This window comes from Seriola dumerili, unplaced genomic scaffold (assembly GCF_002260705.1).
Source record: "Seriola dumerili isolate Sdu_G_001 unplaced genomic scaffold, Sdu_1.0 BDQW01000331.1, whole genome shotgun sequence".
In the NCBI taxonomy this organism is placed as follows: domain Eukaryota; kingdom Metazoa; phylum Chordata; class Actinopteri; order Carangiformes; family Carangidae; genus Seriola; species Seriola dumerili.
The window spans coordinates 4550788-4578381 of NW_019174586.1; the positions used below are offsets into that span (position 1 = coordinate 4550788).

The following is a 27594-nucleotide window of genomic DNA, read 5'->3' on the forward strand; positions in this document are numbered from 1 at the left end:
AAAAAAGAAAAGAAAAAAAAATGCTCTCATTCACGTGATGGAAGTAAACGCCTCACTATTTATGGAAGTGTCTGTGTGGTATTTAACGGCAGATGGACGTGAACAGTGAACAGGGCTGTAGAGACCATAAAGCAGAAATTATGGATGCCATACAGTTCAGGGCTTCCACTGGTATTAATGTACTCAAAGACCAGACCTGGCTTTGCACAGGCGTTCTATATGTCATTTATATTAATCTGAATTCATATGAATTTACATGACTTATATGAATTTTATATGATTTTTTTCATGAAATATATTTTTTCAAAATGATAAAGTAATTGTGTAAAGTAAAAATTTATATACAGTACATGTACAGTAGGCCTATATATATATAGAGAGAAATATTATTCATCTAAACAAACCCTTAACGGATTAAGAAAACGGAAAAACTCACCACAAGGTCCATTTTGAAGCTGTTACAGGAGCTATGAATAATATAGAGATTAAGGTCCCTTAAGTGCTTTAAAAAAAAGGAATCTTGAACAACTGCATTTCCATGAAAACTGCGCATGATGAAGAAAATGTCATGTGATCAAAAGCTCCAGAACAACTGCCAATTGGACTCTGTGCATGGTGCACAGACTGTTTTCTCAGCTGCTGTTTCCAAGATCAATATCTTAGCTGTGAGTCGGTGTATTAAATCACATAGCCATCACTGTGGGAGGCAGAGCAGGTTGCATTGTGTTTTTCATCATGGCCCTTTAGTTTACAGTGAGATTGTGTCTTTGGAAGAATGAACTGAAGAACAGATGAGTGAGTGATTGAATGTATGACTTATATAAGTGTGAATAAAGCAGTTACAAACTCATCAAATATAATCACTTTCTATGGACACACACACATATATATATATATATATATATATATATGGGCCATGCTGTATAAAGGTATAGGTATGAGGTAAAAGGTCGATCATACCGTATATTATTATTATCGCCAAATGTTTTACCCCTCCCCTTTTAAAAAGTAACACGTTTACTCAGAGACATTTTAACTGACTTACTTTGTACTTTTATCTGAGAACATTTTTACACAGTGACTTTACTTCTACTGTCGTTAAATGTCTCTTCAGTAACTTTAGTAAGTGACTGTTCACATGCTGCAGTCAGTGTCTCATCTCCAGTCTCTGGAGTTTCTATTGCTTGTAGTATTTATTGCTGCTCTGTCTAAACACAGTTAATGTTGCTGTTTTCTTCATGAGAGTTACTAACTACCTGCTGCTCATTTAAACTTACACTAGTTCTGCTCCAGTACCCGGAGCTCTTCCTTTTAGAGACTTTCACTAATTCAACAGTTGTTTACATGCTATTCAGATAAGCTAGTTACTTTAGCTTAGCAGTTAGCACTAGCTTCTCTCTCCCTCTCTCTCTTGCTCGTTGTGTCTTGAACCAACAGATGAACTTGTTCATCAGAGTGTGGTGTTGTTGTAACTTCAGTGTAGAGGATTGTGATGTTTATTACATCTTCAGTAAAGTCTGCAATCTTACCTTCGACATACACTTCCGCTCAGGAGCCTGTGACCGTCTGCGTACACAGCAGCCTTCAGTGTGATAGGGCAGGCTATTACTAGTGACGTATAACTAATCAGATGGTGATGTGGGCGGGACACCGCGACACACGTTAGTTGAGTTTACTGTCTGGTCTCCGACAAGTTTTTTCAAAAACAAATCGCCCAGATCCTGAAATGGAGAGGACAGAAGAGTAGCCTACTGGCAGTTAGTGAGAAGCGTCGGTACGCAAGAAAAAGTAACGCTACGCACATATAAAGAAGTGCGCGTACTGCGGTGCATACCAACCCACTTCAAGCACTGCATTCACATACTGTAAATTAAGTCTTTGAAGTGGGTTTCCCTTTTGCAACGTAGCGCCATAAAAGTCAGGGGAATCCAATCCTTTATTGTAGAAACACTGAACACCATATGCAACATATTCTGGATGAAAACAGATAGCATAACATACACTATTAGCTATCAGTCACTCACTACCAATGTTTTATCAGTTGAATAATCACTTCTTCAATAAAGAATGTCAAATCTATTATCCAGTTGACCTCGTGTATGAAATGTAGCTCTGCAGTATTAAATATGGACGTCAAAATGGCTCATAAAAAATGTTGTGGACCATAATAAAAGCTGAGTCAGTCTTTAAAAATAGAATTGAATATGTGAGTGATGATAGAAATTACTTTTAACATTTCAAAGAATTCCCTCCAGAGATTTTGCATTCATTTCTAAAAGCTACAATATGTGCTTGGATTTGGTTGTGGTCATAACTTTTTCACAAATGTCAGAACTGTTTGTGTCACTTTTCGTTCATTCTGTGAGATTGGTTGAAACACATTAAAAGAACTGAACAGGAAGCCTGATCTTTTGTTCTTCCAGTGAAAATAAAATCCACAGATGAAGCAAGTGAAACCGATTTTTCTTTCCCACAATTTTGATCCATATCTCATTCATCACTTTATGTCAAACAACTTGGGCGGCCTTCCTGTAGTATAATTTTGACTGACATGGCATTCCATTTGCATACACAAATTAATCGCCACCATATGCATAGAGATTAATGATTTATGTCACAGGGCATAGCTCTCTGGTGTTACAGTCAAGAGGCAAGCAATCGAGCACAAGGATCCTTTTGTGTTGTTCAGAAAAATGTTCAGTGGCTGGCTGCAAGCCACGTGTGTGAGTGACAACTATGTGCCATACCAAAAATATGTCAGGCCCATGTACTGAACCAATCTATTGTGGTTTTATACCTGGCATGCAAACCACATTTCTCCTACTGCTGAGAAGAGTTGCATCTGTTGTCACATTCTTATTAAAATGAAAATGAAGCTTTTGACAGATGGAGACTTGCACAAGTGTCCCTGCTAAACATCTTGTTTTTCACTATGTGCCGCTAAAGTAACGTGTTTGTTTTCAATTCAGAAGTGATGGGCAGTTGTTTTTGCTGAATCCAGAGAAGCTTCATGGGCGTAACTTCAGAGCAGTGACAAGATAAATTACCTGGAAGAGGAAGAGGCACAAGAAGCTGCCAGACTGAATGACACTTTCATGTAAATCACGAAGGATGAACTGAGGGCAGCCAGACTGGTGGGATTTGCCAAAAGTGTATTTGATATATTTTCAACATGTGCAAAGTGAATTTGATGCTGGATTCATAGTAATTGTGATGAATAGTAAAATCATATTTTGTTCACCCACCCTAAAAATGGATGAAAATCTTCATAGTTTTCATTCTTTTTACAAAATAAGCAGCTGTTGTCACAGTGATTCTGGGGTCTGGAACTGGCTTAGACTGACAGACACGTTGAGGCGTTTTGCAGTTTGTCAGAGTTGAGTGAGGATTCAGCTGGATGCAGGACAAACAACAGCACCAGCCTGTATTTGGGCCACAGCTTCTTAAGGGATTTTCTTAGGGAGTTTGATTTTTTCCTTTCCTATGTTAAATGTGTAAATAAAAAATCAAACATAATTTGTAAAATAATTCATTCTGCTGGCTTGAGAGGAAACGTCCTTTATTTTATGGATCAGTTCCCTCATTAAAGCAGCACAGTAAACAGGCACAACGTTGACATGTTCAATCATTGGTTTCCTCCTGGTTGCTGAGTGCTCCCTTTGGTTATTGATCAAGGTCTCTCCAAGGTCTTTATGGTGCTTCCTCTGACCTGTAAACAAAACATGTGTAGACCTAAATGAACTTGTATCATACATGTTAGAAACACTTTAATGTCAGGCATACTTGCTTACTTACTTATCTTTTACCAACATGTACTTTCCAAATTGTACATATTCAGTATGCATACTTCGTAATATCAATCGGTAAGAGTAGACATATGCACAGAGTAGCATGTCCACCCTCATACAATCCATCATCTAACAGTGCCTGGCTCCAGTACAATACTGTATTGATGAAGCGCAGCACTGTAGTAGATTTGACCCGTGGATCATTAAATAAGCAGATTGCCATAATGGAAACTGAGTCTTCCCCGTCAGCAGATGTTTAGTAAATGCAACACCAACCAAGGTTATGATGAAGGCATCGAGCCAGAGAGCTGTTCAGCAGGAGAGCTCCCTCCCAGTGTTTCTGGACTTCTCTCTACTCCGAGGGAAATCCTCAAGGAGCAAAGAGGCTCTTTCCAAAATGTCACATCCAGCATTCTACACCGAACGAAATGACGACAGGTTTTTGTTGTAATTCATTGTACAGTGACCGTGTTTTGCTTGCAAACATTAACACCACTTGAGATTAGTTTTTCTTTCCTCCTGTCTCGTTTTCAGAGCAGTGATAACAAATAGAGTCGGGCAGCATCACAAAGGTAACAAGTGAAATCCAATTGAATTCAGTTCAGGTTCTGTTGTGAAACACTGGCTGCAGACAAATGCACTGAATAAATGTACTGGACAAGAGTATCGCCATGTTTTTATGTAACTGATGGGCACAGCACAACACTAACATGCTTCAGTCTCTACGGGCCAACCGGGGCCACACGTACAGTGTTGTCCCACATGACCTTGGATGAAAAGCTCTTTCAAATAAAACGTGCTTTTGTATGAATGATTTGATTTGTGAGATCAACCTCGTGGGTTAAAATCAGTAGTAAAGGATTCAAGATGTGAAGTGGGAGTTAGCTTTAACCCTCTCACTTACCTGAATTGCACAAGATGTTAGCACATTAGTGTCTGTGCAGTATGTTCTTTGGTCCTGTAAAAACTATTTTGTGAGCTTTATAATGTTCTGTGTCTGTTGAGAGCGTGTCAGGCGAGCAGTGTAAATTTCCTCAGTCCTGTATTTTACTTGAGTATTTCTATTTTAAGCCACTTTATACTTGTAGTACACCATTTCAGAAAGATATATTGTACTTTTTACTCTACTAGATCTATTTGACAGCTATTTATTGTGCAGATTGTGATTTTTAGATGTAAAATATATGATAAATGATAAAACATGATGAAAAGTTCCTGATTAAATAGCCCAACAGTATGTAAAGTAATTACAGTTGGCTCCAGCTCAACCTGCTCCGCCTGAGTAAATCAATGAATGCAGGAGTACTGCTACTTTGATTCAACTCTATGAAAAACTTTGAGATTGTTGTTAGTGTGTTGATGTATTTCATAACATTATTTCATAAAGCTGTTCATGTGACTATTATTCCACCCTATAACAATCAAGTAAGGTGACAGGTTTCCTGATTTACAAGTGAGTACAACAGTGCCATAACAGAACAAAATCTCACTTTCCAGATTTACAGAATCCAATGAAATCACCGCCAGGTTATTTAATGAATGAATGTAAAGCCCTTTGGTGTAAAGCCCAATCTGAGGAGTAGCAGGATTGTCAGTTATACTAGCTGTGAGCCATACAATCTGAACGGTGAGAACAATTCAGGCACTGAAAAACAACAGTACACCTCTCTATACTGTGGTAATGATGGGTGGTTTTAGAGATTGAGATCGAATATGCGTGAAGATGGAGGCTCCAACCCCCTGCGACCCTGAACAGGATAAGCAGATTAGATAATGGCTGGATAGATGGATGTTTCCATTAGAAGACAACATGTTATTGTTTTACTCTAGGATTTATTTGAATCACATGATGAAATATGTTTCCCTTCACAACAGACTAGAATCAAAACGTGTCGTTTGTTACAGAGGACATTTTCCACAGTACTTTCAGTGACATCAAAAAATCTTCAGGGGGCACAAACCTGGCTGTAGCCCTGAGGGGCACCACCAGGGGGCTCTGGTTTCAAAGCCAAATGCAGCCAGGGGCAACTGAATCACTGATGCCACACTTTCCAAATCTCAAACTTCAGCATAAGACCCCAACATCCACAAAACATCAGAATCTCACTGCACATAATAAAGGGCCCAACACCCTTAGAGCAAACAGCCCATAGCATGACCTTGAATCTGAAATCAATAATAAGAACTCATCAGATGTAACAACCAAAATAAAAGACTTCAATTTGTTATAAATTCTGAGAAAGTGTGAGTCATTTCTTTCTGAATTCCTGTGTTGGAACATTTCCCACCTACAATGAAAACCACAGACAACTCTTCGCAGGACCACACAGGGAAACACTGCTGCTGCTCCTACAGGAGGTTTTACCATATAAATGAAGTCATCTCAAAGGCCTTTTTCCTCAAGGTGCAATAATGAAGTGCAATCTGGATTTAGAAAAGATGTCTGCTCCCCTGTGTTTCATTTCATTTCACCTGGAACAAAACTGGGTGTTTTCGCAGACACTGTGAGCGATGTGTCGTGTAATACAGACTGACTGGGAGAGGGCATTTGTTTGTTTGACAGTATCTGTCCTAAAAGGCAAGCAAGTCTAATGGGATTTTGCCATTTGTGAATCCTCTATTGTATACATTTCCATCTCCAGTGGACACAGAGTCCTCCAGGCTGGCACGTCTCTGTATGTTAGCCGTGACCCAAAAGGTCTGCCTTGTTTCTAATTTCCTCTGTTTATTATATTTCTTTGTATCAAAGCCTCCACGTTTCACAAGACCACCGTGGTAGCGGCAATCAAATGTGGACAACGAGACAAAATACCCAGCTTTTACAGACAAAACCTCAAGGGGTGAATGAGTGTGTGTATGTGTGCGCATGTGTGTGTGTGTGTGTGTGTGTGTGTGTGTGTGTGTGTGTGTGTGAAAGAGAGAGGGATTCCACAATGTGAAGTGCTGACATCTGCTGCAGGCCCTTGCAGGGATGGAATGTGATACACTCCTTTACACAAAGGACCTTGGCCCTTGCAGCAGGCATATGAAGACCTCTATATGCCCCTCTCCACTGGGGCAACACACGTATGAAATGACTGTATCAGTGCCCCATGCCTTCTTTTCTCAGCCATTTACTTTGATTAAAACCACAAAAAAAACCTCCCTTCATACCTTGATGCTGGAGAGATGGCTGCTCTGCACTTTCTTTGAGGTGGTAGTTTCTGAGCTATGTGAAACTGGGGGTAAATTGCTGCAGCATTGCATCATGTGTCTAGCTCAATGGGTTCAATATGTCTCCCGCTCTCCTTTGATTGTTGTGTCTGTGCTGCACCAGACTTACCATATAGCAGGGGGATACACTGGTGGATTTTGCCAACAATAGGATGGGAGGAACCACATGAAACGCAGTTGATGAGCTACAACAGTGTGCCGGGCAAGAAAGGAAATTGGGAACAGGAGGGAATATTGTTCCAAGCGGTGTCTCTGCTTTGATATGACAAATTGAGAAGCCCTTAAACATTTCCTTCCACAAAAACATTTAGGCAGAATGCACAACAGCGTGTTAGAAAGTCTAGTGTGGGTTCACATTAATCTTTCATTTCTGTATGGGGAGAATGAATCCAGGGTTTAAACAATCACTCCATGGTTAAAACAAGCTTACTTAGGCATATTTTCTTATGGAAACTTTCCTTCTGAATCATAAAGGTCCTGATGTGAACATGCATTGTGGACTTCAAGTATATGTTATAAATTTGATGGACCATGATGCACTGGGCAAAGAAAAACATGTAAGCGGGCCACAAAGGCCACAGCGTTGTAGCCCAATATTATGAGTCAGAAAAACGCAGTGGGAACAATTGGTGTACACACTGTAGCAAGAGAACTGTGTCATATATAATTGTCTTTTGGCCCAATTGTCACATCAGCCAAAACTACCTGGAAAAAGTTTTCAGTTCTGTAAAATTCACAGTGATAAACAAAAAAAGGACATAAGTGATTTAAATCAGTGGTTCTCAAAGTGAGATCCAGGGACCCCAAGGGGTCCTTGAGAGGGTTCCTGTGGTTTCCCAGCAAAAAGGGGAATCATTTATTTTTACTATAATTCCATCCTTACGTAACACAGTGACAGAATATATGACTATTTTGGTCATAGCTTTCAAACACTTTCTGTAATAAAACATCTCAAAGCAAAAATCTTATCAGATGCAGGACCGTGGTCTAATTTGTGTCAGTTTAGGGGATCTGTGATGTGAAAAAGTTATAGAACCACTGTTTTAATTAATATGAATTAAAAAAACAAAAAAACATCTCTTCTTAGATTTAGTCTTAAAACTCGACGAATTCAGCAGCAGGTCTCAGCCACTGTTGCAAAGTTGTTCCATAAATTCAAACTGAGAGAGATAACTCCACTTTCATTAGTCATTCATCTGGTGTTAAATATCATTTTCTATTGTGCAGGAAACAGTCTGTAAATTATTATTATTATTATCATTACTAATTCTATCTCCTTAATAACAGGCTGTACTGAGCTGCTTCACTCTCTGTTATCTGGAGACTTTTCTTGGAAACTACAGGAAACATGTGAAACTGTTTGCAACAAGTGGAGCTATATTTGCCAATTTGTGAGGCAACGTGGGTGAAACACCTCCTTGGACCAGGCAGCAACTGAATAGTTAACATCCCGGGGAGTTTCCTCGGCTGGGAAGTTGTACTTTATGTATAGCACCTGTTGTGCCGTCAGTTGGCAGTCTCCAAAAACCCAACCCCAGTCGCGCAGCGATATTTTATCTCAGTCTCCACCAAGTTATGACTCAAGACCTCGCCAGACAACAGAGCTCGTCTCGGTTCTGCGAATGATTTCTGGGTACAGACTGTATCAGGTTGCTCTCTCGCTGTCGTTCCCTGTGTTTGAGCTTTTGCTGTAATGCGTAAAGATCTGCGAGGATTTATTCAGACGGAGTCAAGACAGCACCGTGGACGCGCGCTTCAGCAAAAATGCATCTGCGCATTTCAAATGATCTAGTACCATAGATGATGTGCGTGCGTAAGGACGTTTTTACAACTAACTCCAGGATTATAAATACTTAAAAGTCAAACTTTGTCCAACTCAGTATCCAACTTTCCACAGAACCAACAGGTGCGCTCTTGCATTACGCAGCAGCGGCAGGTCAGGAAGCTTTGGAAGAGGATTAGTCTTGATTTAGAAAGTAAAAAAATTTCACTTTCTCCGGGACTGATGATTAAGATTATGTGGATTCTACTCTGCTTTTACCCTCTCCAAATGTGTCCAAAGCAGCACTGGTGCCCTGTAAACGACGCATGTGTGTGGTGATACAAACCATCCCGTCTCCAGCGTTTTGTGATCGCCAACCACCACTCATCCAAATGATCCTTCCATTATTATTCCTTCTTGCATCGCTTCTCCAACAATATGGATCGGAAGCTGAATCAAGTCCTGTCAGCAAATTTCACCTTCCAAGTGTAAAGGAGCAAAACGGTGAGTTTTCAGTGCGAACTCTGGAGTTTGTGACACACATCACAAAATGCTCATTCTGACTGGGCTTAAAGCCATTCTTAAAAAAAAAAAGAAAAAAGAAGGAACATCTTGCTTGAGTTTAAACTGCAATGAATGAGAGCGTTTCATTCAGTTCAAATAGCATTATCCAGGATAGGAAGTGCAAAATTACCTTTTACCTTTAAAGTGTAGCTGTGTATGTTTAACGGGGAAAACCCTCTGAAATTTCAGGTCCCCGGGGAAAAGTTTTCCCTGTGATCATAAAAAAAAAGGCTCCATTCATGCAGCAGTCGCTCCGGGCAGTGTAATTTGGTTACCCTCTGAACTGCACTGAGCTGCACTATCAAATTCAGAAATGCCGTTTTGTCAATGTTTAATGACACGTCCAGGTAAGGCTGAAGTTGATGGTCTGTGTCTATTTCAGTCAGTAATGACCCTCCAGTGATTTCTTGCCATCATGAATTTTTGGCAATCAAGTGGTGGCAGGGAGTGTGTAGTTGGAGGCCATCTTTCAAACCCAGAATCAATTTACTCTTTCCCACTGATTCATGTCGATTATTTTCTCCCATCCTGCTGAAATTTTGTTTATGCACTGCTTGTTTAGTTTTTAACCCTCATAACATTACTATCTATCCCAATTAGCTTTTTATGTAGCCCGCATATAAATCAAGAAGGCAGGGAAGTACAACACTACCAAGCCAGGACATATTACTAGAAATATAGACCACAAAGACTGTTTTGCCAAAATGAGTCCATCCTTAACTGGCCTTTGACCATGGGCTTCTGAGGCAAGTGAGATGTGAGGTTTGAATATAGATGCATATTCAAGCCCCAGCTGCAGCTAACTCTGCAGTTAAAGAAAACCAAAGAATTGGAATAGCAAAATGTGTTTTGTATGTTTGGACTGACATATTGTTAGACTTTTAAAGACCAACATAAAGAGAAAACAGACCTCACAGGGAGCAGTTCAAAGTACCAACATGCCAGTACCCTTCAGATGCTGCAGTGGTCAAACTTCATTCATTACTCAGTCTTCTGTAGCCACTGGGTTTGACTGGCCTTGTGTGAGGACATGCAGCGCTGACTTCACTACAGTAACAGTCAGGGCTGGGAAATCAGAGCCTCCCGCCGGGATCTCCAAGTTTAATCAGGACGGCTGAGAAAGGAAAACAACAGGGAGGAGGAGAGTGGAGGGAGAGGGATGAAGTAGGTGGATGAGGAGGAGGAGAAGGAGGAGGGGGAAGTGTAGGGGGAGAGATGTTAAACTGTCAAAGAACTCTTTAAAACGGCGGTCACACGTTGGCTGAGGGCGAAGCTGGCCAAGCTGTCTGTGACCTTTGACTGGAGTGTCTGAGTGCTCACCGTTCTGGCACGCTTGATTGCTGATGCTCTGTGAGACAATTTGATATCGATCCGGGGGATGAGAGAGAGCCAGACCTGTCTGGCATGTTTAATAGTAGTTGCCTGGAGAGTTACAGTCCCCAGTGATATTAAACTTAGCAATCGGCTGATGATGACTCCATAACATATCAGAAGGGGCTGTCTCCCATTGAGGGCCAGTGCTATGCAGAGCAACTATCTGTCACAATAAATGACTTTGCCTGAAACGTCTCCAGAACGCTAACAGAGTGGGCATGAACTCCCAAAAATAAATTTTGTGTGCTGCGGTCATAAATAATGTGAACATTTCCTTCCTCCGCCACTGAAGATTTTGTTACAATAACATGAATTGCACATGTCATTTTCATGTGTTCACCACATGGCTATAAGGTTTCGTGGTTATTAATAAAAACCAATGCTAAAAATGACATCTGCAGTTGCACCAACAAAAATGCTTTGTACAGTTTCAGAATTGAAATAGGATTGAAGGAAAATGCATGTACCCATCCACCATGACCACCACCACAACCTCTGGTTGTGTCCTCAAGTTATTCATCTGTTAGAAAAATCTGCCTCTCACTGTTGTTTCATAGATGATGTAATTTAGCTCATTTTCTCTTGATTATTGGTTAAAGGAGCTGTTGGTAAGTTTTGCTATTGCTAAATAGCCAGCATTAGCATTAACAGCCGTTTACTTACCAGTCTAAAAGAAACATTGTGAGCTCAGCATCAAACTTTATTCCTTTACTCAACAAGAACTGTCTCCAACTGTCTCTATCACATCTTCTACTGAAGTCAGCATGCTAACTAGCTAGCCCCAGCCCGTCTCATCACTTCCCAATAGTGACTTGCTGTAGACCCCAATCTGCCAGAGCGCATGTTATAACCTCTTGTCTTGTAACCGAAACGATGGGCAAAGTTGTCGTCAAGTGACATCTACAACTACAACTATGTTCAGCTGCAGAGACAACATAGAAAACAATAGCCCCTTTAAAGTCCAAAAGATCATAATTTATATCACTGTTCCCTAAAAACCACATTTGTACACAACAAATTTGCACTAGCAAATATGTTTTACAAGAGACGTAATGCTGCCTAGATTACTTTTTGTTTATTATCATAAGTAAACTTTTATATTGAAAGTATCCTTTTTTGTTTTGATAACTCAAAGCATTTTGGTTTGGTCCGAGTTAAAAAGTCAGTGCTGACTCAATAGTATTGACCCTTTCTATAATTAACTAAAACTCCCGTCTCTCTCTCTCTTTTCGTTGCCTCAACCTGACAACATGTGTGGTGCGGGGCATGGATCACAGAGAGACAGTGTGAAGGTCCTGAGCTTTCTAGTCTATCCATTCTGGCCAGTAAATATAATCCAGAAAGCAATAGGACCGTGATTTGTCATAAAACCACAGGATTTATAGTCTGTGCATTTGATAGAGGTATTTTTTAGAGAAAGTTGAATGCTTGTTGTTATCCTGTCTAGGCAAACAGACTTGGGCATATGACAATAAAACGACACGGCCTTGTCTTTGAGCCTATTAAATAACAGCCTAAATGAGCTTGTTTCATTACACTGAGATGGCCTTTGTTCATGCTACAGCGTTTACAATGCCTTTTTCCATTAGGCTGTAATTTGCTGGCAGAGCTGTCAGTTGTATAACACTGCATATCCAACTGAAGATGTAGCTCAGCCTCCCAATCACACAGGTCATCTCAGGGGACGCCTCTTCATATCACTTCTCTGAGTTAAGTGGTCTGGCTTCACTTTCCCGTAGAAGGCCATGTTTTCACCCCCACCTAGCCCACCCATGTGCACAGGCCCAGGTCTTATTAGAAAAATCCGGCTGCAGATATTTGAAGGAGACGTGGATTACCTGCAGATATTCCCACATACCCCCCCACCCCCCGAGCGCCACTAGAGGAAGGTATGCACTGGGCTAGACCTGCCAATGATCACAGAGGCTGCTGTTCCGCTAAAGATTACGAGATTAGGGGGAGAACTGGGGTTATAAGGGTCATAGGCCCAAGGGGGGAACATGTGCAGTTTTTCTACGTATAGCATACATATATGGAGGGCTGAAGATACAGAGTTGCATTGTGCATTCATTAGATTATGATGTAGACAAATAAGCAGTTTAGAGCGGGGATTTAAAAACAGGAAAGAGACTGGGTGGCCTCGTTAGGAATCATGCCTGTTCCAGGTGTAATGTGAAGTGTACATCACCCATTCATTCACAGATGACTGAGAACAGTTGTTAATAGCACACTTATAGGGTAGTGAAGTGGGAGGGGTTATTTTGGTCATTGAGGGCTCCGCAAGTAATAGTCCTATTCATTTTCAGTCGATTTTAGGTGACTGACAGGTGAAGCATTTCTAAGGCTTGTTTTGGCTTGAGGTCCTCCTGTTTGAATGATTGAACATTAGCAACTGGATTAGAAATTATCTGGTTCTTTGATAAAAAGCCAAAGGTACAAGCCTGTATAGATAAAAGCTTGAAGGTAGGAATCGACTACAACTCTCAAGAAGCGTTCTGGTGAGAACAATCTACAATCACAGTTTAAATTTCTGTTGAGTAATTCACTGATGGCAAGTTGAAGCTAAATATTCTAGTTCACAGACGCCTGATGATGCATCCACCAGTTCTCAGCTGAAGCTGATAGGTATTTTAGTATTTAGAGCCATAACATAAACCTATTGTATTATTAAATTACTTTGTCTCTGCTGTAATTAACACGAAACTTTTTTCACTAGACACTTTGAGTTTGAAAAAAAAATGGCCTCACATACAAGGCTAAGCAACATTATGTGGCCTCAAATTATATACCATTTAAGAAGCATCACAATCCCTTTTCTCCTTGTTACCAAATCTGTCCTGACTAGACCAAACGTATTGGTTTATATTGGTTCAAGCCTCTTGTACTGGCAGCTACAAGTGTGGCCAGCTGGCATTCAAGTTTCCACTATGTTATTTTAAGTGGTTTCCATAGTGCTTAACTCTGTGTTTTAATTTGAAATTACGATACGGCTCTTAAACCGGTGAAACAAAACTAGCTGGTCTTGGAATCTCCATTCATTCTTTAATACAGGTCAGATGTTTCCTGAGCCTGCCTCCCTGGGAAAGCTTGTTTCCACTTAGGAGAAGCTGTGCTTTGATGGATATGCTTGAATGAATGAATGTAGCACTATGCAGTTAATCATTGTAGTGGGCAGTGCAATAGCAGCCGGTATGCTTGGCTGAATTAAAACCATCAAAGAAAATGGATGGCTCGAATGTTCAATGAACTCAAAGAGGGCAACAGTTACACTGAGTATATCACTATTGTCAGATGAAAACCACATATATAAAGAGAGGTTTGTCAGGATGGTTAAGATGATTTCTTATTTTCTCAATGGAGTCAATATAGTTTTTCATTTGAACAATAGATTTCTAACGGCTACCATGTGAACATTCAGTGTAAGTAAGAAAAATGAAAATCTGCAGTTAAGTGATTTTTTTCCACGATAGCAGCAGTACAACCCCTCATCCACTGAATACAGGCATGTCTATGTCTCCTGGCAGGAGGAGTTTTTCCCCTCAACATCTCACTCCAGAGTGGGGGGACCCTGGATAACAGTGTCTATGTTTTCCCTGTCAGCACTATTTGAACATGGAGTGCTGTATTTGGCAAGCAAAGCATGCCACCGCCTGCCTGCTGTTTGTCATTTCGGGCAGCAAGAGCACCGTCTCCCACACCACCTCAAACGGCCAAGGGACTTTTCAAGGGATCTGGGTCACAGGTTTAAGTTTTGCTGAAGAGAAAATGCTCTCTAAAAACCCAGTCTGTCTCAATCAATGTTAGTGAAGTTTACTTGCAGACAATGTCTTTGCAGGTGATGATCTAATGAGGTCGAAAAAGTAGTAATGCCTTGGTCTCCAAAAAGTGGATGAGCATGATGCACTAAAACCTGCAATAATAGATTTGTTTGGCCACTTGGGGGCAGCACAACAAGGTGTGCATTCATAGGGACATAATTATTACCCTATAAATTTGATATGGTGAACATGTTAGCAAAGAGTTGTTACACATCCAGCAGCAAAATTTGCATTTATTTAGAGTCGTTGTTTACTTGATAGTTTTAAGTTTCCTTTAAACTCTATTTTGGGCTCCGCAATCTTAGGGAAACATTTTGGTATTTGGCTGCTAAATGCTCCACTATGTTACCCAGCTAGTCGCGAACAGGGTCTTTCCACTGTCTGAAACAACCACCTCCAAACAACCACTTTCATACACATAGTCAGGATCCTTTATAACTATAATATAGTTATAGACATTCCACCCAGGTCAACCATTTCTATTTTTTGATGTATGTTGTCAGCTTGGACTCACATTAGTTTAAATGGATTTCAATGGTGACAATTTGTTATGATGGAAAAAAAATATCACATGTCCAAGAAACACATCCATATGATCCATAGGCTCTGAATTAGATGTGCAGTTTCATGATATCACATCAGGGGGCGCAACCGTGAGATATTCTTGTTTTTTCCTACTCTGTCAAAATGTAAATAAAGATAAGTAATCATGCAAATATTGAGTGTGGATCTCCAACAATTTAAGGCTAAATCCATACAACCCTATTAAATCTATTTCTATGTGCCTGTGCTCATAGAAATTTAATTAGAATATATAACCTCCTCTGCCCTTTGTAGCATACATGCACAGCTATGCTGCAAGATGAAACACAGTTAGGCCTACAGTAAAGGCTGATGGCATAATTTGATCTTTGAGGTTTTTACTGGAAGCAATTGTGAAATGGTGAAAAGTATTGGACAAAAATTCACTGATTGCAAAATCATAAAATGGTGGAAAACTATGAACAAGTAAAAGCTAATTGGTACAGTGACAAGAAAACTAGGTCCACAAAAGTATATAGACTGGCTGTCAAGAGTAGTTACATCGTCCCACATGTAAGGACATACTGTATAGTTAGTAAAGATGTCTGTCAATATTTTCTTGGTCACATATTTGACAAAATGTTAAACTGCTGATGTAGTAGCAACAGGAAGGTCACAGGGTTCAATTATGAAGCAAGTAAGCTTGCAAGAAACTGAGACGTCATACATGCCCCTGGGAATAAGTCACATCCTTATTCTCAGTAGCTACCACTGAAGTTCCATAAAGCAAGATACTTAACCTTAAGCTTCTGAGTGGCCAGTATCAGAAGTTCACTGAGTGTACTTGCAGCTACCAGGTGTGTCTGAAACTGTCTCGGTAGAAATCAGGGTGTTGGTGAGGAAACACATTCATGCTCCGCAAACATTTCTGAATAAATAATATCTTGAATAATGTCCTTGATGTGGCAGTGTGTTTTTCGTCTTTCAGTTTCTTATCAGTTCAGCATCTGTAGTGGTCTCATTGTCTGGCCTCCGTCTGCTGCCCTCCAATAAGAAGCACCCTATCAGTAATATTACCAGTTTGCAGATAAGGACTGTCAGCCGGTTACACCATCAGCTAAGCAATATCACCATCAAATGTTTGGCTTTGTCAACATTTCGTTGCAAATGCTTGTTGTGAAAGCCAACATTTCATTGGCAGTTGTAAAGATTACCACTCTTCCTCACAAGCAAAATAAATACAGATAACATTTCTATCTTGTTTTTTTTCCTTATCTGCGTAAAGGAATTACTCAAATCGAAAAGCAATTAGGCTTCCTTAGCGGATAGACTTGGAGAATGTTATCAGCTGCCTCTGCACAATGACTCAAGTAGCTACAGTCTGACCAGCTGGCACAGAGCAAAGTAGCTCCACATGAAGCTGTCTGAATAAAACAAAGCAAAAAAGATGGAGCAATTGTGAGTGAAGTGCATACCTCTGAGAGTCCCAGAGCAGAAAAATGTACAGTTTATAAATTTAGACTTCTAAACAAGGCACTGTAAATAGTCCCAATGCTAACATTGATTCTGGCAGGCAGAGGAAAGAGTCTGCCTGGTGCAGTCTAAACATGAAGGTTGGAGTATGTCTGCCTTAAGTCAAGATTACTTGTCCGAGCAAATACCTGTCATTCACTGAGGCAGCTTCGTTTCCTTAGCTCCCTTTGTTTTTTACTTGGCTGATTGTTGTCCTGACCTACTACATATTGATGCTCTGGGTCAAAACACATCCACAAAGACAGGTGGGCTCACATTTTTTGCAGCTCTGAAGAACTTGAGGGTCTTTTTCAAAAACATAAAAGACATGCCATTTCCATTCAAAAACAGAACATTTATAAAGTGGTCACCCTGACCCAACCAATTCCTTAAATGCAGATTCTGCATAACATATTACTTTTCCATGGTTTTGTATAGAAGTAAATTAAAACACTACAGGTGAATAAGTTGAAAAAAATAGATAACACCACAAAACTTCCACAGTTGACTACTTACATTAAGACAATATTTTTTTTATTATATTTTTATCTAATTAAATCTGTGCTAATTTGTATAAATTAATGTTTAGAAGAAATCTAAACATTGGATAAAGCCAGGTTCAAAAATTTTGTTTGATTTTGTTGACATATTAAAGTCAAAGGTTTTTACAGAGGGAATTTTGGATATCCCTTTTTATTGCTCCATAAATATGAAAATACAGTAAAAATCCATTTTCACAATGTTTTTATGGATAAAATGTTATATAAATCAGGCTATGAATAGAAAAATCCCCTCTGGCTCAGAGTGTAAGAAAAAACTCATTTTAAGAAAACAGCCTTTAAAGACACTTAATGTTTTGTAAAGTTCCATACATTTCTATTTGAAACCACTATGTACAGACACAATAGTGAAATGACCATGTTTGGATCCGATATAGTGGAGGATAGAGCGAGGTTCACAACGATACCTATGATGACAGGCTGCAGACAGCGATCATGCTATTGCATGTTGAATGCTGGTAAGTTTAGGAGAAATCTACAGATGCAAATAGACAGTGTAGTAAAATAAACACCTAAATGTGTATTCTGGACCTTTCCTAGTCTGAAAGAGGAAATGATATGAAGCAAAATAGCCCGAAATTTCAAAATTGACTGGTGCATGAAAAATAAATGTTAGGGGTTCATCAGAATTTGAATAGCACAGTGGTAATTTATCTGCATTTTGCATTGAAAACTGAGCATGTCAAGGCAAGCAAATGTAGCCGATGTATCTCCTCAGCTATGTAGCATAATAGTATGAAAAAAGGGAGCTCTGAAAGGTTGTTTGATCTACTGTAAATGCTGGCAAAAGTAATTCATTCTTTTTGTTGCAAAACCAATTCCCTCTAATGCAGAAGCCTCCATTGATAAAACATTTGGATCAGCTTGAGGCTGCAAGGTTTTGGAACATTGCCAGTACAACACTGTTTTCATACAGACCTCAGTTGTCCTGTGAGTATTGGTTGTCTTATGGCAACTGGAATTCCAGTTGGACTTAAAATCTTGGCAGTGAGATGAGTTGACCTTGGTAACCGTCTCTGGAGGGCATGTCTGCATAGCTTGGCAGATGTCATCACCTCCCATCAGAGAGGTATTTCAAAGTGTCCTCTAATGACTCTACTCTTCAATTCACTGGGCGTCATGGGCATCACCTTGCAGTTGACTGACAGGGAGCCTGACCCAGAACAAGTGCTGAAGAATCCCACAGCTGTGTCTTTTATGATAGAATAAGAGTTTTCTTGGTAACACTTAAACAGTTGGTAACACAGTTTTCTGTCGATATGAAACACTGAGTAGTTACCAAGGAAGATGTAAGAAACAAATCAGGAACTAAATTCTAATTGATTAGCAAAAAGTTGCTGAGTGACTCCACTATACAAGTTAACTGAGAACAGGCTGCTGCACTAATGAACCCATGTCTCTGGCCACGTTCTTAATGAATAATCCCCAGTTTGCTCTAAATCAGGTGTTAAATGTAACATAATCAATAACCAATCATTACCTCCTCATTATGTGCATATTTGTCACTATTTGTGTTCCCTATTTGGGAAGTTTTAACTGGTACGTCAACATTAGTGCATGAATGGCAGTAACTAAATAAATAATTTATTCATTAATTATGAATCTAATCTCTAATCATGGCAACACACAAAACATTTATTTAATATATCGATTATTGTAACCAAGAAATGACCCAAACTTATGTAAGTCTGTTGTCTGTTGTCCTAATAGAATAATGTGTTTATGCTGCATTCCTCCAATATTTTTGTCCCAGAATTCCACTCTGTAGACAATGTAGCCACGTTGCTTGATAGCAACAACCGCCCTGCCTCAGAGGTCACTATGTGCAGACACAGCACTGTGGCAGAAACAATCCCAACTGGTTTCACTTTGTCTCCCTTCCTCTTCATTATGATATGAAGTCTGTCTCGCGTGTGTGAAACCGAGCTACTAGATTCATCTGATACAGCAGAGACATTTCATGGTTATCAAGCACCATCATTAAGCATGCTAATTTTAGAAAGCAGCAATGGAGGTTACTGATGTGTGAACAGCCTCATACAGTTTAGAAGACACATTGGACACCTCAGCACAGAAATTATGTGAATCCCTAGTTTTAGGGGTTGAAAGGAGAATTAAATATATAGTTACAGCTTTTTAATAATTTCTAAACATTATTGCGCAAATAAAAAGTGTGTGCTGTACTTACAGAATTTATGTGGGAAGATTAAATATTTTAAGCCCAGATAATTAGCTTTATCAATAACACAAAGAATGCCAAAACATATGTAATGCTACTTGTATTTTTTCTGTTACTGAATGGACTTACAGTGTGTCACTGCTCAGGTTTTTTTCTCCATCAGATCTTATGCTAAGGATTTACAAGGCGGTAAAGATGGCGACTTGTTTGTCAGGTGACATGTTGGATTATTTCTCACTACGTATATTGTCAAATATTGTTTTGGACTTGCAGTTTTAGTCCTTTTAGAAATTGCACACCTTATGTGTGATTTGACACTTAATACATGACAGGTTGCAATAGAAAAAAAAATGCAAGTAAATGTCAGAAAAAGTAACTAGTGCACTCAGGTTTCCAGTTATTAACTTTCAGTTATTGTACATTATACCATAAGGTCTTGACTATCCACCATATGTTAATCTATGTGTTTAAAATTAGATCTTTACATTGGCAACAGCTGATTGCATTGTTTTGCTCTTTTATACTTTTTATTCAGTGTGATCTCATGTGCTTCATGTCATAGACACCATTGGGACATTAGGCTGGCTGGCTTTCCTTGCTAGAGCTCATTATGCCTAGCTGAACTGATGTACATCTTAACAAAATTGCTTTTTCCTCTCCATGTATTGCTCATGTGCATGTGGCGCATCCTAAAGATGCTCAAATATTCATCCCTCCAAAGTTTATATGGACAAATTTTTCTTGCTTTCAGTTCCCATCACCTGAAATACTATGTAATTCGTCATACATGCCCCTGGAACTCAAACTACCACTATGTCTTCTTTATGTGAGAAAAGAACCAGAAGCTATTAAATAGAGATGTGAAATATCCCAGCTCTAATGCATTTTGTGAGGGGGGGGTGTAAAAAAACACACCTGTCCCAGTAATCATCGGTGCAGCAGCGTGCCATGCTGGCTGGATTATGTCACCTAGCACATGGTGAGATGTGATATACGACGCTATGCCAGTGGCATACAGAGACTGTAACCCAATCACACATACTATTTTGAGAATGTATGGCTTTTCCCAAAGCACAAATAGGTTTTCGGTGCAGACTGGATACGCTCTGCCACGGCGTGCTTACACTTGGATCCCCATGGGAGGGTATCCATTTCTACGGCCCAAATGGAATGAAAATGCACATTAGCTATTAGGTCTTATGACTGGCTGGAATGATTTCACCAACTGTGTGTGTGCATGTTTGTGTGTAGCTGTCTGTACACCAAACACCATCTTGCAGCAATCTCCATTTAATAAAATAAGAGTGAAAGTACCCCTTTGTCAGACCAGCTCCTTGGTAATACATTATAGTTCTGCAGTATTAGAAAATGCTGTGTCTTGGAGATACAGGTTCAAACCCTGTCACTCTAGTAGTTTCTACTTTTGGTGATCTGCCATTTTTCTGTGCTGTAACACTCACTAAAAAAGGATGGTTGATACCAAGGTTACAGAGGATATGTCAAAACCCATTCAATTATTTTTTTAGATTAGCTGGGGTGTACATAATATTGTAACACTGGACATGGCCTTTTTTGTTCCATTCAGTGTTGTTGACTGAGGAAACTGTAGTAAAGAATGTGAATGTGATACATTGTGCAATCTTTAACTTTGTTGCAGGAGGATCTGTCCTTGTCCTGTACGATGTAAAAAAATAACTTGGCACCAATACTGACCGACTTACTGGAAAAGTGCACTTTATTCGATCAACAGCCCTGAGCTGAAACACAAACTCTTCCAGTAAGTCAGTTAGAGATGCCCAGTTACTTTTCACATTTGGTTCTCTTGTTACTTGGACATCTAGTTGACTGCTGAAGCAGCAACACTGTGCCAGTGTGAGTAGCTGATTTGTCTCTGCACACGCTGCAATGCGTACTTGATGATTAAAAGGGAATCTGATTCTGGTTGTGGTTAGGCAGTTGGTGCAGAGGTGTGGAGAGGAAAGGGCTTAATGCCCAGATGTTACGTGGTTCAGTACCACTTGAGGCATACAGCATATGACAAATTCAGTCATGTGGTGAAAACATAGGCAAGTTTATAGAGGATCTGGAATTACACACAAGGACTAGATGCTGTAATCAAAGGATGTCAAACAAGCTTAGGAGTGGAAGTAATGTGATGTATTCCAATTGGTTGCGTTGTTTTTTTCCATGGTCGTGCCAAAGCACCATGGAAGCCCAGGGTAGTATGTTGTATTCTAGTAGGAAGTATTGGGTATACTGTAATTTACTGCAAGTTAGGTTCCTTTTTGGCCATATTGTTCACAAATAAATAATAGTAAATGGAGAATCTTAATCCTGGAGGGTTTGGTTAGTTGCTTGGCATTTCTTGCAGCAGACATTTTGACTTGTCGTAGCAGGAAAAGCACAGGTGTAACTAATAACCTTAATTATGGCTCTACTCCATTTAGGTGTGCCAGTAAGATGTGCCAACAGGCCAGAATGTGCAACACAAAGGCCCTTGAATTGGCACAACTAAATGCAGTGCCGCCTCTATTTGTGTCATTAGTTAGACCTGTGATTGACAAGCGAAAATGCACAGGTAAAGACAAGTGTCTGTAAACCCTAGAAAAGTCTTAAAGTGTCTAAAATCATGTTGTGTAAATTAAAGACCTTTGGTCTTGAATATAGTTAAAGATAGTGTTTTTAGTCTGGAATGAGGCTGGAGTGAATTTGTATTTCCGTCCAGGAGATAATTAACTTGACATAAACTGGGCAGCTCGCCACGCAAGTCACTACTGGGCATTAGGAAAAGGAAAGCATTAATTATTGGTGTTTTCACGGTCTTTCCCACCTTGGCACATTTGCTGTATGTTAATGTCTACATTGAACACACTGCTCCTGTCGTACAGTTTCGCTTTTTCTGACGTGCTGCTCAGTTGTGTTGTAGTATTCCTAAATTCTGGTTTTGTAATATAATTTACGCCAGGCCCACTCAAAGCTGTTGAAATTGAAAAACATATGTACTCCACTTTGTTTTGGGCTCACAATCAAAATAAATAAAACAATTTTTCACATTTGACAGGGGTGCTTTGTAAAAATGATATCCAGAGTGGATCAGTCTAAAATTGATGGTCTAGTATTGTAGTGTATAAAGCCTAAATCACACACATAACATTTCTGTCTGTATTAATGCATCAGTGTACACAGTAAACAACAGCTGCTAACTTTTTGAGTGCCATCTACAGATACTGAAACACAAAAGCAGATCAGACAAAGGTCCTATTCACAGTGTGTTTACAAACATGTAATAACTGATCCGATTAAATAAATAATATGTAGAGATATGTAGGTTCTCCCACATAATACCACTTTAACACCTTAACTTTAACACTTAAACATCTTTTACTGCCATTCTTCATAGCTCTCCAAGACTTTTTTTACTCCCCTTTCTTCTTCACAGCAAAATTGTGTGATAATAGCTTAAAGGATGCCTTCTGAATGAGTAATCCTGAGAGACTCTGTAAGAAAAGTATGACAGGTTACCAACCAGTTAGTAGAGAAGGTGTTAAACTCCCCACATCCTCCTTCTCGTCCTTCTCCCCCCACATTTTACATCTGTTCAACAGCCTCTAATTAGGGCTTTTACAGACAACAGCATTAAAATATCCTGGAACCATGCCAGCTAATGAGATGCCATTGACAAGGCAGATCTTTCATGCACAACAACGTTTGTCAAAATCTATCTTTCATTTTCTGCTTTGACAGCCAAGTTTGTTCAACACTTTGTCTCCCTTCACACCTGTTGACAGGCCTTAGCTGAGATTTTAAAGTGGGTCTGTGAGTTGGATTGTTTTTGGCGTCGTTTGCAGCATCGGATGCTCATGTTGATGGATTTTCTCAGGCACATTGTTGACACGTTTCCATGCATGCTGTGGACATGAAACATTTTTCACCACTCTGTCGCTGCCAGGATATCTATTACGTTGAACAGAGATAGTTCAGCACTCTGCTCTTGTAAAGCATTTTTCTTTACAGATGCAGATGAAAACAGTGCATTTAAAATCCACTTTTGTTACACATATCCTAAATTTTGTTTTACATGCCATTACATTACAAAGAGTGCATTGGAGCATATTAGGAAATTCCAAAACACAAGCATTGTGCAGCTAAATGTATTTTGCCAAAAAGACAGATTAGAATAATGAGACCATTGTCCAACTTGAATTCACAATAACATGGTCTTACAACATTAAAACATCATCTTTCAAATTGTACCTACCATTTTAACATGCCCTCAAAAATAATTGATAGTGGAAAGAATCAAACAAATGATGAAGCTCACCATATAAACATAATTTATGAGAGATTTTTGTGTACATGAAAAAGGGGATTGTCCTCATTTACTGCCAAATCTGGCTTATTGTTAGTTGGGTGTGAGTTAATGAAACTATGACTATTATTCTTTAACAGCTGTGGCTGTAATAACAAGACATAATACTAATATTAATTATAACTGACAAATATGGCTACATATAATACATCATGGATTGTTATAACAACAACAACCTAACAAATAGGTATTGTAGCCAAAAAAAATGCATGAATAAAAGACACGTTATTAGTCATTACCCTGGTTCATCACTGTTCATAAGTTTTACTTTATATTTCACCCAACAGTTGGCTAATCAGCAGAGCATTAGTGATTTCTCAGAAACTAACTGCAGTTCCTCATAGCCATGCTAATTACAGGTTGCTGTTTAGGCCACATCTAGTGATTGCTTGGTTCAGGGATTGAATTGTGAAGTTTTAGTGAGAAGTATTTACCCAGATCTATACTTTCTACAAGCACTGGAGAGAGAAAGGCATCTGTTTTGTAACCATTTATCTCAGGAGGTAATTACACGGCTATTGTTCCTTAAATGCAGCTTCATGAATATTCATTGTTTCCAAAGATAAAATAAAGCTTTTAGTGGCGGGCGGTGTACTTCCATTTCTTGTTTATATTTCTGTGATAAGAATTGCATCCAGCAGCAGGGTTATGTTTAGAGGCAAATGGACTCGGATGATTGAAAGGCCTTTTTATGAGCATTCAGAGAGGAGCGCTGGGAGGCCTTTCGTCAAACGGCGGACAGTCAGAGGCTTAATGACCTGTGTCGACAATTAAAAAGGAAAACTGGGTGCTAAGTGCTTAGCATCTCCATTTATTTGTCATTGCTGAAAACATGCCCCAAACAAGCACATAAAAATGAGACCCACTGAGTCTGGTGACATCACAGCAAGAAGATGTTAGTCATGTTGAAGCGTGCATGTGGTTAGATGCAAAGGCGATTGAAGGTCAAACAAGGATTACTCGAAGTTTAAGTGCCTGAAGACAATTAATAAAACTCACCCTGTGCAATGAGGGACTGACGATTTGATAAGCTGCGATTACATCTAGAGAGCAACTGATTAAATAAAACACCACTGAGTTTACTAGATGTGAGTAAATCATAATCACATTCTTCTTCCTCCTCCTCTTCAACTACAGCAGCAGCAACATTTTAATTTATTTGCTGGATTTGTTTATATAAAGCTGATTTGTTTTTATACGAGAATTGCTATAGCTTGCATTGATAATTCACATGCAATAAGCCTGCAAAAACAATGTTGACAGCGAGACCAAAGACTGGTCTCGCTGTCAGACTCAGTCTTCGTTTTGTTTCACTTCATTCATTCACTCAATTTTTTTAAACTTTTTTGCCCTTACCAATCACTAGTCACAAAAGCTGCCATGAAAGGTTATCATGAGCAGCTAATGTTTATCCCATTAATCAAAAAATATGTCTGTGTGTGAACGTATAACAACTCGCACAGCTGTGGTGATCTTACTCAGGCTTGTCATTTTACTGTGGATATTTTGCATCATTTTAGCTAGGCTCATACCGTTCACATTTGATAACACAACTAAGACCAGTAAGAAAGGTAGAGGGAGAGAATGAAATGAGGCAATTCATCAAAAGATTTAGAGTTTTAGAGTTTTGCTTTCAAAGACGGTGTACACTACACCCCTTTGTATTTCTTTTAACAGTGTTGCCATAATGATTGAAATACAAATCCTGTGGAAACCCTTGAATGAATGGATCCATAGAGAGCTGCTCTGTGAGGAACATTGCAATTATACAATAACTGAATTCCCCTCTTATGGGAATTAACCTGCAGACACTAAGTCACTGCCCCCGTCTACAGACGTTTCCCCTCAGAAACATCAATTTTCCCATTTTCTAATCCTCAAATTGCTACTCATGTCAACTATGAAGATCCACATACAAACTTGCTTGGTTTAGCAAAGACAGCCATTTGGCAAGTCGTGATGCTGGCATGTATGCTCAGATATTGTTCCCTGGGGTTTGGAGGACATGCATTTGGCTTTGGCATTGATGGTGGTAAGCAGTGGCCTGGGTGGGTGGTTGTTGGTAGCCGAATTGTTTTGGAAGCAAACTTTTGACCAGGGGGCTGTCAGTTTGAGTCCTGTGAGAATTTCCGGACAGTGAATTAGACACACTCTTGACCTCTTTCAACATCTTTCTGCCGTCACAGTGCTTTTGACCAAAGCAAGAAACCATGGCTGTAGTGGATAGTAACAGGCCTGTATCTGCATGAGTGTACGATGTTACAAGAAAAGAGCAGTTGTGCTCAGCAAACCCTCCCTTGGTAAATACGTAGAGGTTGAAAGGAATACACTTTCATTACCCGGGGTTCTGCACTGCAGCTCCTCTTCTCTAGACAGCTGGGCCAAAAGGTTAGGAAGGCTTGGTGGGGTGGCAGTAATTAGAGATCCAGGGCAACCCGCTTAAAGAAATCGATCTGTATCTGGAAGCACAGCCAGAGACTAGAGAATTTCATTCTTAAACTGCCACAATTAAAATTTTCTTTTACTTGCCTCCTTGTCTGCAGATTTGGATTTATCATTCAATTTGCCACAGCTGAAAATCTAATCAGACCTCTAAAGGCTTTACTCAGATTTGCTTGCATTGCTCCAAGCTCCTTAAAGGGTTGTTGGAAGGTTATGTTTGCTGTGTAAATTGTATAATTTTTTGGAATTGTAGACAGCTGTTGTGTTTAGATGAATATTACTCAGTGGCTACAATGGTTTAACTTTGAGCACTGGGAGGTCTATGTTACTTGGATTTCCATGGTTTAAGATAAGATTAAAGTAATGGGACAAGTGGAGGAAGATGTGTTAAGACAAACTTCTCCCAGTGTGTGAATTTGGCATTTATCCAAGTTGCAACCTAAGCTTTACTGAGATTCTAGCACAGATATGTGCACTCCCAGATCAATTTAGAAATCATTAGTTGAAAACATTATTGACCTCTTCCAAGCTGTTCATTGCAGGCTTGAGAGTTTCTGTCTTGGAGCCAGGGAGCTACAAAGTGGATTTTGATCAGCTATCAATCCTCTCAGCTACATTCATTGCAAAACCTGAATCTTTGATCAGTCTTAATAGTAGTGTCTAGGTCTGGTAGGGCAAAGCTGTCCTCCAATCTGGCTTGCCACAGATCAAACTGTAATTTTCTCCAAACATCCAGCTGTCCGGCTCACAGATGTGACTACAAAGCAGCCTGGAGCTGTCGTCCACAGCTGTGGAGAGAGGTTTAAAAAAGACGTGGTTCATCTGTCAACGCCTGGTTTCTAGCCAGAAGGGGAGGTTAGGCCCGTCTCCTAATGTTTGTGAGAAACATTTCACAGCCATTTTACTTTCTTTTTTCTGCTAAACTATCAGTCCATCCATTTAACAGTAATTAACTTTGATACTGATTCTGAGTTTGACAGCTGACAAGGAAATTGAGGTTGATATGGGAACTCTGCATTAATGAAGGAACAGGGCTTGATTGTGATTTGAAGAGAGGAACAGAGAGACTCAAAGGCCTATACACAGTTGTAATTTGTTGTATGGCCCTGCAGTCAAACAAAAATGAAATATATTTGTGCATTTGAGGTTCTTGCTCTTTATTGAAGCCCTTGGCAACTGTTCTGGTTCTTGGTTATTACCAAGCACTTTTCTTGGTTATTGCTGTCCCAGAGGTCATTTTTCAATTAAGGTCAGTAGTGCTGTGATGTCTTTGTACTTAAGATTGTCAGTTGGCACCTCTCTTGTCTTTACATTATGATGGCCATCACTCTATTGCCATCTGTCCAGCTGTTTTTTTTTTGTTGTTTGTTTTGAATACCCACAAATCAATGCCAACGCCACCAGATGTTTTGCCAATAATGAGTAACAATTTTGTAATTCACTAGAGTCGGTGATCATCTCAATAGATTATCACCTTAAATAAGAGAGACT

At 39.6% G+C, this 27594-nt stretch overlaps 1 protein-coding gene across 1 annotated transcript in view; it reads left to right on the forward strand.

The window, feature by feature from the left end:
* The first annotated feature begins 8534 nt into the window (after positions 1–8534).
* The window catches only part of pdgfc (platelet derived growth factor C), a 45489-nt gene continuing 26429 nt past the window's right edge, over positions 8535–27594 (forward strand). Inside the window, exon 1 of the mRNA XM_022760227.1 lies at positions 8535–9267. Within this exon, the coding sequence (XP_022615948.1) occupies positions 9090–9267 (178 nt within the window). The 5' untranslated portion in view covers positions 8535–9089. The remainder of the gene's footprint in view (positions 9268–27594) is intronic.